Source organism: Megalops cyprinoides, chromosome 6, assembly GCF_013368585.1.
Source record: "Megalops cyprinoides isolate fMegCyp1 chromosome 6, fMegCyp1.pri, whole genome shotgun sequence".
NCBI lineage: Eukaryota > Metazoa > Chordata > Actinopteri > Elopiformes > Megalopidae > Megalops > Megalops cyprinoides.
The window spans coordinates 7,700,293-7,715,236 of record NC_050588.1 but is presented as its reverse complement, the minus strand read 5'-3'; the positions used below and the strand labels follow the sequence as shown (position 1 = coordinate 7,715,236).

The following is a 14,944-nucleotide window of genomic DNA, read 5'->3' as shown; positions in this document are numbered from 1 at the left end:
AGATAGACAAATAGATTCTCTGTCACTCTGTCACTCGATTTTCTGGAGATAAAGGCAGTTCCATTCACCTTTACAGAAGATAACGCAAACCAACACCTATGACATAAAGTGATGACAGACCTGCAAGACAAAAAGTAGTTTGTTCCATGCCAACTGCAAAGAAAAGAAAAAAGAAAGAAACTTTATACATACCAAGAACAATATGAAAGGAAATGACGGCCCTTCTGAACAATCTCTAAAAGTGCATTGTCATCACCGTTTGCATTTGAGTTACATGTGAGGTTATTGTGCGTGCCATGTGCAGGCAGTGTTTTTCCATCGAACCTGAAGGCACTTCCCACACAAAAGGGGCTGTGATCTCAAGTCCCGCTCCCCATCCCCACACTGTACAGCAAGGGGGCTGCGGTCTCAGTGGCTGGTGGTGCTGGTACCCACTGCGAGCCCCGCCCCCTCGGTGTCCGTCAGTCTTCCCCCCACACGCGGTGGCTGACGTCCTCTCTCCGCAGGGGGCCGTTGCTGCTGGCTGGGTCCTGGATGGACGCGTCCGAGTCCCTGTGCGCGGTGTGGCGGCAGCAGCAGCAGCAGACCGCTGCCGCCAGTCGCGTGCGCACCGGCTTCGTGAACAGCACGAACATGATGCAGTTGGCCGCTCCCTGGAAGGTGTTCCCAATGCCCTGATTGGGACGAGACACAAAATTAGGTGCAACAACCACACCACCTTGCTAATCAAATGGTTGCACTAGCTGCTGATGAACTTATAACAAGAATGAGCCACGGCTTTTGTTTCAAATTAATCCAAGGTCTTGCAGCGCTCAATCAAGGGTGTTAAGTGCTTGACAGATACTGTGGCTACCATAGAATACTGATGACCTATCGCATGGAAGGATGGCTACAAGTACCATAGAATGCTGATGACCTAACGCATGGAAAAATGGTTACAGGTACCAAAGAATGCTGATGACATAAGGCATGGAGGAGTGGCTAAAGCTACCATAGAATGTTGGTGCCCTAACTCATGGAGGAGTAGCTGCAGCTACCATAGAATTCTGGTGACTCAGCTACCATAGAATGTTGGTGCTCTAACTTATGGAGGAGTACCACAGAATTCTAGTGCCACATGAACCCTAATGACTTCACACAGTAGACTGGATAATGGCTCCTTGAGACATGGGAGGGTTAATGGAGTATGGCACTTATTGATGGGATGCTGTTAGCTGTAGCATTAATCAAAGGGCAGTGCAAAACAGAGGTAATACAATACTCCCCCTGCCTATGAATATTCCAATAGCTGGTAACCCTGAGCCACACTCATGAACAGGGAATGAGCATTATGAGAAAGGCTCACAAGATGGTACATGACACAAGTATACAAACAATAACAATTGAATAATACCACGTTATAATTTAAGCAATGCTAATATCTGGTAAATAAGTTAAATATCAGCCCCATACTGAAAGTAGGCTACACATAATTTACCAAGTGAGATGTTGTTGTAACATTTTGCCAAGTGATATCAGGAAGCTGGCAGCACTTACGTGCAGGGTGACCAGCAGGGGGCTCTGTCGGGCGGGAGAGTCGAGCAGCATGAGCAGGAAGCGCAGGGTGCTCCATATGCGCAGGGCAATGAAGATGACTGGGATGAGGGTCATCTTCCTGTCAGCCATGGAGGACCGTGACTGGGACACAGCACTGCTGGCCAGAATGGGTCGGTACTCTGAGAGAGCTGCGTGCTGGAGTGAAGGATGAAAGAAGGAGAGGGTTTTACTTGCATGTGCATGTGTCTGCATGATGTGTATGCATGTTTGATTATGTTCAAGCTGAAAACGTGCTACGTAAAAGCAAGTACAATTAAATTCCTTTAATTTCACATTGGATAACTGCATACTCTTGTTTTGCATGGTACTCTCTGCAGCCAGTCACTTTCCCATTGGCCTTATTTTATGTTAAATACATATTGTTACAACAGTCCCAACAGTCTCTGAGGTCAGTCCACATGCAACTCACGGAGTCTGCTGCATCCATTACAGGTTTGACCATTATAACAATTATAATTTTGCTCAAGACGCTGTGCTACTGTGCTATATACCTAACTGATTTTTATCATAACAAAAACAAGAGGTCAACAGGAGGTAAACAAGAGGTAAACAAAATTCCACTTCTATACATGAGTGAGACTCCGCACATCTCCAAAGGTCCCCTTCAGTACTGTAAACAAGATGTTTAATAAACTCTAGCTGGATAAGCAGTACTTGACATTGTAAATTACATCATGGCCACCATTATTGAGACTCTTTAACTTATATTAAATAATTAACCACTTCTTTCATTTTATATAATAAACGCATCTGAGGCAAGTAGTGTTCCCTTGTGTGTACAAGTATGGCCAACTGATATTGTGTTAGTAAGATTTCATGATTCAGATTCCAGCTGACATTGTGTTAGTGAAATCTAAAACACAGAGCACAGTGTCCCCAGCTCATTACATTTATCCCATGCGGTCAATGTTCATGTTAAATTAGGGGTTACGCAGGATTCGAGACACTGTTCCAACTCATTCAGTTCAAGAGAAGGGGAAAGGCTGGAGAAAGGAGGCCCTCACCGCTCTGTGGATGTGCTTCTTGATGAGGATGTAGAGGATGGGCAGGGTGAGGTAGGCCAAGAACTCCCAGATCTTTCCCGTCAGCAGCATCCACAGCACGTGGTCGGGAGCCTGGATGCTGACCCAGCACCAGCCCACGGACACTTCCGAGGCATCATAGCCGATCTTCTGCAGGCAGACAGCTGCCACAGTGATGCCCAGGGGGATACCCCAGCTGCGGCACACACAGGGGGAGGGGTATGGGGACAGGTGAGGGGGACGGGGACAGAGGATGGGGGAGAGGGACAGGTCAGGGGAACGGGGGTGGGATGGAAATGAAATGGAAGGACAGGATTAACTTCTTTTTATGCTTCTTCAATGGCCCTGGTGTGCGTTTCATACAAAAGCGATAGAGCCAAGTGGAGTGATCATGTGAGCGACTGCCACAGAATGTCAATGTCCATACTGGCAGAATGAGAGTACTGTATGACTTGTTCCCTGGGGTGGAGACCCTGGTCTTTAGCTCTGCAAGTAAATTGTACTTTTATAAGGGGCTGTAGTTTGAAAATCTCTGTGGACCTATCTCAGTGGCACAGGAACCCATCCCCACAGTCACCAAGACAAAGATGTCAACAATGAGACGACATATATCAGTCCAGCACCGGTCAGGCTGTTGGGTCCAAGATTCTGCCCTGATACTCAAGGCCTTTGTTGGTGAGATGTTTTCATATCAAAAGAAACAAAAGCTGAATGCTGAACTCCCACTTCAGAGAGAGGGCTTGATCCCATGATGCATACCTGCTGCATAAGGAAGTGTCTACAGTCTGCTTTACGACCCCTTTCAAACATGAACAGATACAACACAAACAGCAAGGAGATGTGATCCTCTAATGTTTCTTTGCCATTTTTTAATATCCCAGCTGCAAATGTTTGTGAGAAAAATAGCCACTGGAATAGACTGTGCAGGCATTAGTAGCTGCCCTATTTTCCTCTATCCAACTATCTGGTCTGTCCAAGCACCAATCAACTCAACTCAACAAGTGATTGTTTCAGGACATCAAATCAACTTAAACCTCTTTTGAACTAAATCTTTCTGACCAATCACTTTAACATGATTATATTAAAAACTATCATTGGGTAGTTGTAGAAGGAAGAAAAGGTGTCTGATCACGATAAGATGTTAATTGACTCAGGGGGACAATGGGTGTCTCTCGACAGGTTTGTGTATTGTACGGGCAAAGGTGAGAATACACCGCGAGGCTGTATTGGTTTGTAACCGCAAGATTACTCGCACTTGATTAAGTTTTACATGTTCCAGTTCTTCCCACCACAGCAACATGACACGAAAACCCAGGAGGAACAATGAACAAAAGCGTTACTGTGCCAACGCAGGCTGCTTCCCACCTTGCAAAAAAAAAAAAAAAAAAATTCCCCTCACACAGTGAGTGACTTTACTGGCTCCACTATCTCCTTCATATTCAGCTCTGCTGGCTCGAGTGGAAAAAGAAAGGCGACTGGAGCAGCCCTGCATTCCGCCACGCGCATGTGTGCAGCCGGATGGACCGGCGCGTACAACCACCGCAACTTCAGACGGCCGCCGGGGCGGCAGTAGCCCCAGGTTACAGTAATGCCAGGGGAAAGGCGTACCAAGCCACGACCCTGTATCTCACAGGCAACGAGTGCGAACGCATTCATTTACTAAACACAGGACCTGTGAAGCTTCACAAAACAATCAGAATGGCAACTTTATTCCCGCACGTGTAAGAGAACCTAAAACCACTGCCACGTCTGAGTACACGTATCCCCCTCCCTGACCTTCAAATTGACAATTTTACCGCCTGATCGATTCACCACCAAACTCTGCACTAATAGGAGGTGCTTGCTCAGGAAATGCGTATGCGCTGCTCACACATGACACTAGCCATTCTTTTTCACTCTGCAGGAGTGTAACACAAGAGTATTAGTGCAAATTGGAGGATGGCCAAATCTTTCACTGAGGACAATCTTCTATCTGTAAGGACAACTGACTTATGGATACTTGAGGAGTTGCTGGGAATCACCAATGGCACAGTGACCCCAGGAGCCCTGGCTGACAGAAGCCAGCCCCAACCTGCTGAAGCCAACTATGTCTCGCTCCTGTAAACTCCTAGTGATTCAACCAACAATACAGCCAATGTTTAGGATACAGAGAATGGCCTGGGCAACATAAAAGAACTCTATTGTTATTCCTATAAGAAATTCCTCTTGTGGTGGGTGCAGAAACATTATTTTTGACTCTAAACTCCTTTGAATCATTTGATACATTTACTGGTGTCCGGCGATATCCTGCTATGTGCCTACCACCAGAGCTTTCTCCTCATCCAAGGTTTTGCTTTGAAAAAACAACAAACAATAAGAAGCAGGTTATGATATTACAAGCACTGCCTTCCAGCACAGTGGTGGAGGGGGGAGTGTGGGGGAAAAGAAACCGCCGTGATTAAGCAACGAGCATGCCCTTTCTCTGAATGAGAAGCGAAACTCCGCGTCGAACAGCCGCGTCGGCACTTCCTGCAGGTGCACTGGGCCAATTACCTGAGACCTCTCCGCAGCCCCGAGGCAGGCTCAGAGCCGGCACAGTGGGCTCTGGCCTCTCTCTCTCTCTGTGTTAAATGGAGCACAGAGTGAGGCCCGATGGTTGGAGAGGGCGTGTCCTGTAAGAACTTAAAATGCCTGCTGGTGCCTGCGTCTCATGAGGTAAGAAATGTCACGCCAACTAATGAACAAACAAAAATTGCAACCACCATAGTGGGAACCTAAATGTACATTACAGCAGTCAGTACATATCAAATTTTTCAACAACCCCTGGACCTGGTGAAGTCTTCAGATTTTTTTCTTCAAATCATTATTATTGACCTAAATCCAAGACTGAAATGATTATTATGGAATTTGGGCCACAGTTAAGGTTAGATTGGGGTACACATGATATTGTGGGTAAAGTCACATTCTACTGCTACAATGGGTTAAAGCTGCAGCAATCCATGCCAAAGGCTGCAGAAAGAGGCAGGAGTAAGCAATCTTCCCTTCAGCATCCATATCTTTATTTGCTAAATATTTGCAATGAGAAGAGCAACACGATTCTTAAGCTATGGATAGGGACTGAATGTGGGCCCTTAGCGTGTTTGCTCTGGTGTAAACATTTTAAAATTATGTGACAAGTGACCCATGAGCATTTGCACTTGCACTTGCACTTGCACTTGCACTTACATGACAGTACAACTCTACCATTATGTTCTGAACTGGTGTACAAACTCATTCTGTTGCCTCTCCTAGAAAGATGTATGTATGCATCTTTTACGATCATAATGAGGAGGCTTTTGTGTAAATCAGAATGAACCTCAACAAACAAGTGCTACTGGTAATAAGGTATGCTTTATCTGTAGGCAATTCCTAGTTGTAAACATAACAGGGAAAATAGTGTTAGGAATATCATATTGCAACGGTTTCTAAAATGAACTTTTGGTTGCATGATTATCCAGGAGAGGTCATTGTTGAGCACTGTGTCTGTTAAGTTTAATAAGGATCATTACAAAAAAGGTTACACTCCATGCATTTACCCGAATGAATCGTACTTAATGTAGTAAAGAAATAGCCTGTAATGAAATGTCACACGGTCCTTTCATGCATTTCAGGTCCGTGTTATGTTAGCACTCAATGTTTATTGCGAGCGTGTGGTTACTTTCAGTGGCCCAGTTGTCTAAATTGCACTTACCTTGCCCTAACACAACCCTCTACGTTGTGAGCACGCATTCTTTGAATGTGTTTGATCACGTGATTTAAGCAGATGCACATGCAGCCACAAGTCTTTTCCAAGGTCTTGAGAAGACTGACAAATGTAACAGCTTGTCAAAACGGTTGCTGCACGTTCTAAATCAGAGAAATATTTTAATCTCGCAAGAAATATGTTAATCATGATTAACATAGCGCGGATGATTTGGATTTTAAGTGTTATAAACCTTTGATTCCGACGTTTTAAAACACTACAATCGCTGCCAATCCAGGTCGTGCTACTACCACTACTACTACTACTACTACCGCCGGGTCGATCCTAGGCAACAACTGGATCGACAATAGCATTGTTTTCGATTGTTCTTGTTTATCTGATTGTTCCCAAAATATAGCACACCGTAAAATGTAACAGTTGAAACATAACCGATCACTATCAGACAATATGTTACGTAACTAGAAGAATTCGCCTAACATTTTCCATTTCGCAACCTAAAAGCTTCCACAGTAACTTTGCATGGCACTCATCCAGGCAAAGACTGACTCCCGCAGAAATGGTAAGCTTAGAAAACAGCATTGGAAACACGTTTTCATATTCACATACAAGTTATTATGATGGTGTTATTATTTCTGGAACATGGAAATATTCCATACTATGCAGAACTGCAAGGCTTGGATTTTAGTACCGGATGTGCGGTGGATATATCTTCGTATCTAAGGGTCGGGAAGTTCAACCACGACTTACCTGATAATGTGGAACCACAGCACCAGACTGTCAGCAAGTCTTTGATTGGACGACACGATAAAAATGTACAGGTAAATTGCTATAGCCACTGTCCAGAAAAATGAGCTGGTGTTAGCGAACGTGGATATCGCTCCTTGCAGAACGCAGTCCCACGAATTCGACTCGAAAACCCTCCAAACTCCGTAGGAGTAAGAAATCGCGGACAGCAAATCGGCTACTGATAAGTACGTGAGGAGTTTCCTTGGCTTGGTTCTTAAATCAGTCCAAACGACATAGGTGCATATGATCAGGATGGATCCAAAAAATGACAGCACACACGAAATCAAAATGACAACCTGTTCATAAACATACACCTCCGTCTCGTCTGCAACGGCCATTATCTCTTAAAGTAGGTTACTTCCCAATTTACACCAAGAGCCAAAGGAACCTTGAATGTGTGGAGTTACATTTGTTCACGGTGTCTTTGATTTCATTGTGTTTTCAACCTGTAGTGGTTTTCAAAAATCCACTTGCGTTCTTCTATCTTGAGGACAGTCCGGTATTAAAGACCTTCAAACTCCAAGGTGTTTACGCCCAAGGAGGGAGCGCACGGTGACGAGTTGAGGTAGTTAAGAGATATAAACTGTGTTCGACTGTAATCCAAATCATACCAGGCCCGTAAACCAAGTAGAATACGAAAGAAAAACAAAAAATGCTGCTTCAGCAAACTTCTGGAATTTCACCATCTGATCGCCAAAAACCTCCAACAGCTCGTATCCCTTGTCTTTCCCCTTCACAGTTTAACCCGGAACCCAAAGTCCCGACTAAATCTGGCTCAGCATTTTTTAGATTTGTTCACCCAAGCCTGAAAACATGATCATGTGAACCCCGAGTAGTCGCCTCTTATCCCTTGTTGTTGGTGTGTTGTAGGTCAGCAGGTTGCTAACTTCTCTTCAAGGCGCTGGGCTCGTCTCTGAAACACAGCCAACGTGAGCCGTTCTGCCCCCTTGCGACTGCTCATGGAGAGCTTTGATGCGTGAAATATTTCAGGAAGTATTTACAACAACAATAATTAATGGCCAATGGTATAATGCAAAGTCTAAAGCAATTTGTAGTACCGTATTGGCCAGAATTTCATTAACAGCATTATTTACTCTCAGTTTTTCTTTTTCTTTTTTGTTAAAATACGTTACAAGCTTCACGGGTAAGATATCAAATGTCATTAATAGAGATATACAGTATGTTTAGATACGCAGTTTGACCAAGAATAAGACCAAAAGATTGATGTTATCAGGCCACACAGCAGGAGAGTCTCACAAAACCCACTTGTCACGGCTGCCAGTCTTCGGACTGTAAAGTCCTTATTAAATTTACCACAAACCCAACTGCATGCAATTACTAACGCAGGTTAAATGAAATTGCACGCGCTATACTCTAGAAAGAACATGACCAAGTAGTATTATGCACGAGTCAGAGATCTGACGCAAAAACTGCAGGGACAAACATTTTCGTTTACATCAAATTACCACATAAGATATTAAATCACTGCATATGAGTGCGATTTACCAACTTTAATCAATCAGTCCCTGAAATGTCAACCCATCACTACAAATCCATGCAAACGGCCCCCAGATACGCAATTACTTATTTGAAGTAATTTAACGGTCATGTAATGTAGTGGAAACTGACACTTCTTTGTGCGGGTGTTTTTCTGAAATTTCTAAATACGTACAGATATCCCAAGAAGAGACTGAGGATGCCTGTAGCCTATATCACTTATTTACGTCAGGCGATAACTCAGCAAGGACCCTTTGTTTAGTCTATCACAAAGGAACGAATCTCGTAATTAACTGATTTACTCTTTCCCAGTTAATTAATTGATGCTTACAACAACCAACCCCCAGAGGGTGCGATTTGTCAAGTAAACAGCAGAGAAAGGCTCTGCATGAATGAAACGGTGAAAGGACGTAGTTAAAAATGTTCCTTTATTAAACATACAGCAAAGTTGCGGATTTTTGTGGAAATTGGGTTTTACAATGGAAAAACATTTCCACTAAAATCACGGTATATCTTTTGAAGTGACTTCAGTTGCACGAATACCATCCCCCCCTCCCCCAATCACTATAACCATTTTGATGTTCAATGTTCCAATTAATCTTGTATTGCTTTTTAGTGATCTGCTTCAATTAAAACAGCACGCTCTTCAATATCTCAAAGTATGAAAGCTCACTTTAGTCGGGGCAAGAAACTAACCTGCCCGTGGAACCTGGTAACACGGAACACAAACTTTAAAGATATAAATAAACTTCACAAGTTTGCACGTCTGCTGAACCTAATTTTGCATTGGATTATTGATAACTTTTTAAATTTATATTTATTACTTTTTTATTTCTAGATATCAATTCTTGTCAGTTAAACGGACCGATAGAACTTTCATGGGTGGAAACCAAATCAAAACACTTATTCAATCTGTGACTGCTGACAGTTTGAAAGGAATGCCAGCTGCTTCCCTCTAAACAGAATTTAAACTCAGTGCGGCGCTGGCCTGAATGGAAAGCCAGCGTTCCCAATATGTATGCAAATTGCTCCATGCGTAGTGTAGTGGTGTAGTGTTAAGGAGCAGGGTTCATAACCTAAAGGTTACTAGTTTCATTTCCCCGGTGGGCCACTGCTGTTGTACCCTTGGGAAAGGTACTTAACTTCAAATACCTCAACTGTATAAATGAATTTAAACTTAATTAACCAACTAGAAATTATAAGTTATGTATGGAGAAGAAAACCTTTCGGGTTCCAGCAGCTGAGTAGGTATTTAGGAGCTAGTTAGTGACGCAATGTCTAATTGTGAATGTGTGTGAAAATACGACAAAATGAAACAAATTTCACTTGTCTCTTCTTGACTCAAAATAGTATCTTGATTATGATACCCGACTGACTACCGCTTTAGTGGAAAAAAAACAACATATTTTACATATTTTTGGTAGTGGAATCGTGTGAATGATTTTAGTTTAAACTTATGTTAATATTTTTCCATTTTGGTGACATTAAGAAAAGAATATAAAGACAATATAAAATCACTAGATTCAGTTTATAAAATATAACTATTCCTATCAAAATACAGAATGCAATAAAATGTGCTATATTTAACGTGCTTATCTGAAAATCTGTGTAAGTAGTTCGTTTTTCAGAAAACAAATGGAAAGAAAGATTTTTATGGATAGCAATGGTTTTGCATGTTATTCACATGTGAATGAATAAAGAGTACAAATAAATGAGATGAAACGAGGTCATTTGATATAAAGACATCTCTAGACTTTTCACATCCAGACAGACTGTAATAATAGAGCAAGTCGCCTGTCTTTTTCGCTTCACAGACCATTTTTGCCACAGTATTGTTTTGTAACCACCAAAGTAAAGTGCTTTCAACATTTCAGTCATTATTCATATATTTGTGTGTTGAAATGTTACGTTATACAGCTCCAGGCCAGCAGGGTTGCTGGTGATTCATGCACTGTAGCGTGCTCATGAGGGAAGCCCGGTCTTTATGTAGAAGGGCGATGCTAGAGGTGATTTCACATTGCCACATCACATATGAACTACACCATATACTATACATGCTATTGTGATATAACTGAGGTTTGAGGGGAACACACTGTCCACGCCGAGGCTAATTCAGTCAGCAAACCACCAGAAAAGCGTGAGCCACACGGTATTAAGCACTCCAGCCAAATCCATTAGAAGCAGATGAAACACGGCCCGCGACGTATTAAAAACGCTTTGAAAAATATAAGACTTATTAAACAGAGGAAAGAAATGTGGCATGAAAGACAGAACGAGGGCTTACATCTCTCCGCCCGAGAGCTCCTTGCTGTTCGTGGATTAGTGCCAACATCGTTTTAAAGCGAATGGCTCCAGCGGGTACGCGCTGCATCGTTAATTGGAAAGGCTTTCGCCTATTGTGAGAGTGGACAGAGGTTAGTGAAACTGGACCAGACGGACACAGCAGATGTCTCCCCGGCCGCGGCTGGGCTATAGCGCAGCCGGGGCCTGAAAGCTGTCCCTACACAGCAGCGTAGCCGCTCGCTGCCATAAATAGGAGGAAACAAACACGCTTCCCCCAGAGTGCCACCAACCAGGCCAGGATCTCACTGTTCCCGTTTTGCTGATATTGTAAAATCTAACTCCCCCTCCCATTTTTTTTGCCAGCAACGCTGCGCCGAGTTTTTTTTTTTTTTTTTAAAGCTGCAGTATTCAATCTTCCCTCGCACTGCAGTGAATGTGTAAGCTGCGGCACGGACATAAAAAGGTTATTGATACGTTTCCCCCACTTCATCGACCTGCCTTACTCATGAACAGAATACCTCTGGCTGTGCATCTTCTTCTGCGGTCAGGTGGACAGGAACCAGTCAGCTGTCGTTTTTCTCAGCCTGCGGTGACCAGAGCTCTTGTGCTGGAGCACTATGTCGGCCAGTTAATCTGCACCGTACTTCACGTGCTTTATTTATTCGTTTTTCTTTGCGGTGAACGGGTGTGCCCCAGTGCCTGAACTCTGCTGCATAAAACGGATAATAACAAGTGTATCACGTCATTTCAGTTGATAGTTTGATAGCTATTGAGTGCACTACAGCGGAGGCGTTGTATAGTATATAGAAGCGGCTGCCTTCTGATCATTTGACGTATAACATAGACCCCAAGCGATGCAGTGATGAAAGGAACAATGTCTAACAGGGTATGGAAGCAGCTGTGAATTGTAATTAAACCGAGACTGATAGCAAGCTTAAACGACTGCTCATCCAAAATAATCATAAACATCATTTCTAACACTGACCGTGCTATGTCAGCAACTGCTCATCTTTATCACACACATTTTAATGAGGGAAAGCAGTGAGCTTCTTTAAAGCATATGGCCAAAACAGATAATGATTAGTCTTTTCAGTGGTTACCTTCACTCGTTAGATAAAATATCCATTTAGCGGAAATTGAATTAGATGGGAATTAATGCCCATGGTGGAATATGTGATACTTCATTTGATTGCAGTCAATTTTGTGAGTTTATGGGCACCAAGATTCTTAAATATCACTCCTTCTTTCATCTCCTGCCTGATACTCATATGAAACATCCATAATTTGGACCAGGACATCACCAGCCTGAGGTTTTCTTTTACACCTGAGTGACCTTTGAGTTGGGACTGGTGTGAGAATAATTGACCAGCTAGTGTTGGACAATAGTATTTGGATGTGTTTATATGTGCATGCAATTCTGTAGGTAGGTAGGCAGCAAATTCTGGAAATGTTTAAGAGGAAAGCCTTTCAAAGTCTTTTTTTGAAAAACCTCAAGACTTTAAATTGTACAGTCAAAAGTCTTTATTTCCCTTGAAATGATCTAGACTCTGCTAAAACATTGTCTCTGTAGTTTATCTTCTTAAATTAAAACACTGAAAGGCAACTGTTTGTGTCATCTCTCAAGGGGACATGCCACTTCAGTAAATCATGCCTGACGAATGGAGAGCTCTGGTAAAAATCTGCACTTTGGTGGGAGTAAATTACCTTGGCCTGCCATTATCGAGTGCCCCGCTGCCTGTATTCTCTTCAGATACTCAGTTTCCAATGGCAAGTTCATTATTTGAACATTTACATGCAGAACATGGTTTCAGAATTTAGATAACGTAAACATTTAAATTACATAAGTTGCCTTAGGGTACAGAAGCTCTCACAAATGACTAAAGGATAAACATCACACATCTGGCAGAACTACAGTACCGCTGACTTTATTTTCCAGTCTAACAAGATATTGCATGTACTGTGATGCTAAAACCCCAGTGTATGATATACAGTAACAACTCTTCGCTACACCACTCTTTCTATAAAGGCCCTTCAGTACAAAAGAGATCCAACTGATGCAAAATGTGTCTGCAAATAAAAAGCATTCTTTAGGGATAATCCACTCCAGGGTTTGAGATGGGATTCTGATCACCTCTTGTTCAGAGCGTATTTCACAATATTGTAGTGGGATGGGCTGAAGGTGTCCTATGTGCAAAAACTCCACAGTACAAAGGAAAGGCTCCCCAGCATTACTCTTCTGAGGTTTCATTCACAATTCCATTTTTTCATTATCTCAGGAGCTAGGATCATACAGATACGTTTTGGCAGTAACACTAATATTTAACTTCCTCATTGGAATAGCTTAATGTGGTTTTGCGATCATGAATGATACAGTTTGGGCCCCAAGTCCTCTTGATACTAGGAGTCCTTTGCCATGGACCTTCCTAAAGCACTGAATATGTGATGTAGGTGCTCTGATTGCACTCTGGCTTGTGGCTAATGTGTGTGCTCTGTGACAAGATGCTAGCAGATTTTTCCTGGTCGTCCGAGGATTTTTGGCATCAGCAGAGTCCTACACCGGCTGAGTTCTGACTGCTGTCAAAAACTGAGACCAAAAGTGAGGCCAGGACCAAGAGCTTCTGAGTTCACAACCAGCACGAGACCGAAAACATCATGTCCAATGCGACCAACTACCCAGCATCACAAGACAAAAGACGGACCACGTGTTTCGAAACCAAGACAAATCCGATTTTCCAGAAACAAAGACCGGAACCAAGATGGGAATTGACAGCCTCAATGCCTACACCAGGGCTGTTCTGTGCTGCAGCATTAGGGGAGGGGACTCTTCCAACCGCCCCTGCCCCCACCCTCATCTCCCAGCAGGAGAGACCAGAGCGGTCATTACTCACACAGTTACAACTCGCCTCCTCTTAGACAGCACAGCTCCCTTACAACTCGGCACAGAAACAGTGTCATTTAAGTTCTGTCCTTAACACAACTGCATATTTCAACACAGAACAAACGAGTCTGTTTTCAGAGCAAGCATGATTAGCTTTATTTGAAGGAATAACATTTATTCAGTGATGAGATGACAACGAACTGCATTTACATTCACAGTGCCTAGGAAAAATATCAAAGTGTCTGGCAGTCTGTGTGTGTGTGTATGTGTGTGTGTGTGTGTGTGTGTGTTGCAGGGGGTGGGTGTATCTGAGTGTTTGCTACTGTTCATCACCAGGGCATAAACTGCAATCATGACACCTGAGCATGTCAGTACCTACCTGGCTCACTGCTGCCTGGGTCTTTATTGGTCACAAGCCCCAGAAGAGGGGAACTGTTTTCTAGGGAGGTGGTGGGGCTTCACAGTGTGAGGAGTTTCTGCGGCAGTATACTTGCTGATTGCTTCTTTCTCGCTCCTCACAACAACCAGCTAAGACACTGCCAAAGAAACGCCCACGGCAGCGCCCGGGTCCTCCTCTCCTCCCTGTCTCCGCTCCTCCTGTGTCCTTGTTGTGCTTGGACCTGCGTGAGGGACCGCGGTAGGAACACATTTGTCGGGCTGCTCCAGGACACGATCGGCCAGGTGAGGTGAGGCAGCAGGCCAGCAGCTTGCTCTATGAATGCCCGGTTCCACAGCTCTGTCATGCTTTCAGTGGAACGTCCACCGTCCTACAGGGCACAAAAGCTGCAGTCATACCTTCTGTACGGACCTGCTGCTGAAAAGAAAAGCCAGGCAGACATATCTGAAATGGAGTGGGTTCTTATGAATGTCGTTACAGTGTAAATTACACTAGCTTGTTTTATTACATTTGCTTAGCAAACACTTTTATCCACAGCGACTTACATAGCTTACAATTTCTATATTATCCCTTTACACAGCTGCATATTTACTAAGTCAATGTGATAAAAGTACCTTGCCCAAGGGTACAACAGCACTGGGGAATAGACCCCACGACCTCTGGGTTATACGCTCTGAGCGTTAGCAATGTACCACACAGCTACCTTGCTAGTTCATAAAAACTATATCTTTCAAGAGAGTGATGCTATTTAACTACGCAAATAA

The 14,944-nt window shown here is 43.4% G+C and overlaps 1 protein-coding gene across 1 annotated transcript; it reads right to left on the bottom strand.

Annotated features, from left to right (window-relative positions):
* Nucleotides 1-225: 225 nt before the first annotated feature.
* Nucleotides 226-8,021, bottom strand: gpr157 (G protein-coupled receptor 157). The gene is made up of 4 exons (XM_036531688.1): nucleotides 7,087-8,021; nucleotides 2,601-2,814; nucleotides 1,537-1,731; nucleotides 226-674 (listed from the first exon to the last, which is right to left on the bottom strand). The coding sequence occupies exons 1-4, from the start codon at nucleotides 7,461-7,463 to the stop codon at nucleotides 462-464; spliced, it is 999 nt and encodes a 332-aa protein (XP_036387581.1). The 5' UTR covers nucleotides 7,464-8,021; the 3' UTR covers nucleotides 226-461.
* Nucleotides 8,022-14,944: the final 6,923 nt, after the last annotated feature.

Bases quoted from the DNA above. Each gene is read 5' to 3' on its own strand.
- gpr157 (XM_036531688.1), bottom strand. From the start codon at position 7,463: ATGGCCGTTGCAGACGAGACGGAGGTGTATGTTTATGAACAGGTTGTC. The intron at 1,732-2,600 runs GTGAGGGCCTCC...CCTTCACTCCAG, and splicing joins AGAAGCACATCCACAGAGCG to CACGCAGCTCTCTCAGAGTA. The intron at 675-1,536 runs GTAAGTGCTGCC...CGTCCCAATCAG, and splicing joins CCCTGCTGGTCACCCTGCAC to GGCATTGGGAACACCTTCCA.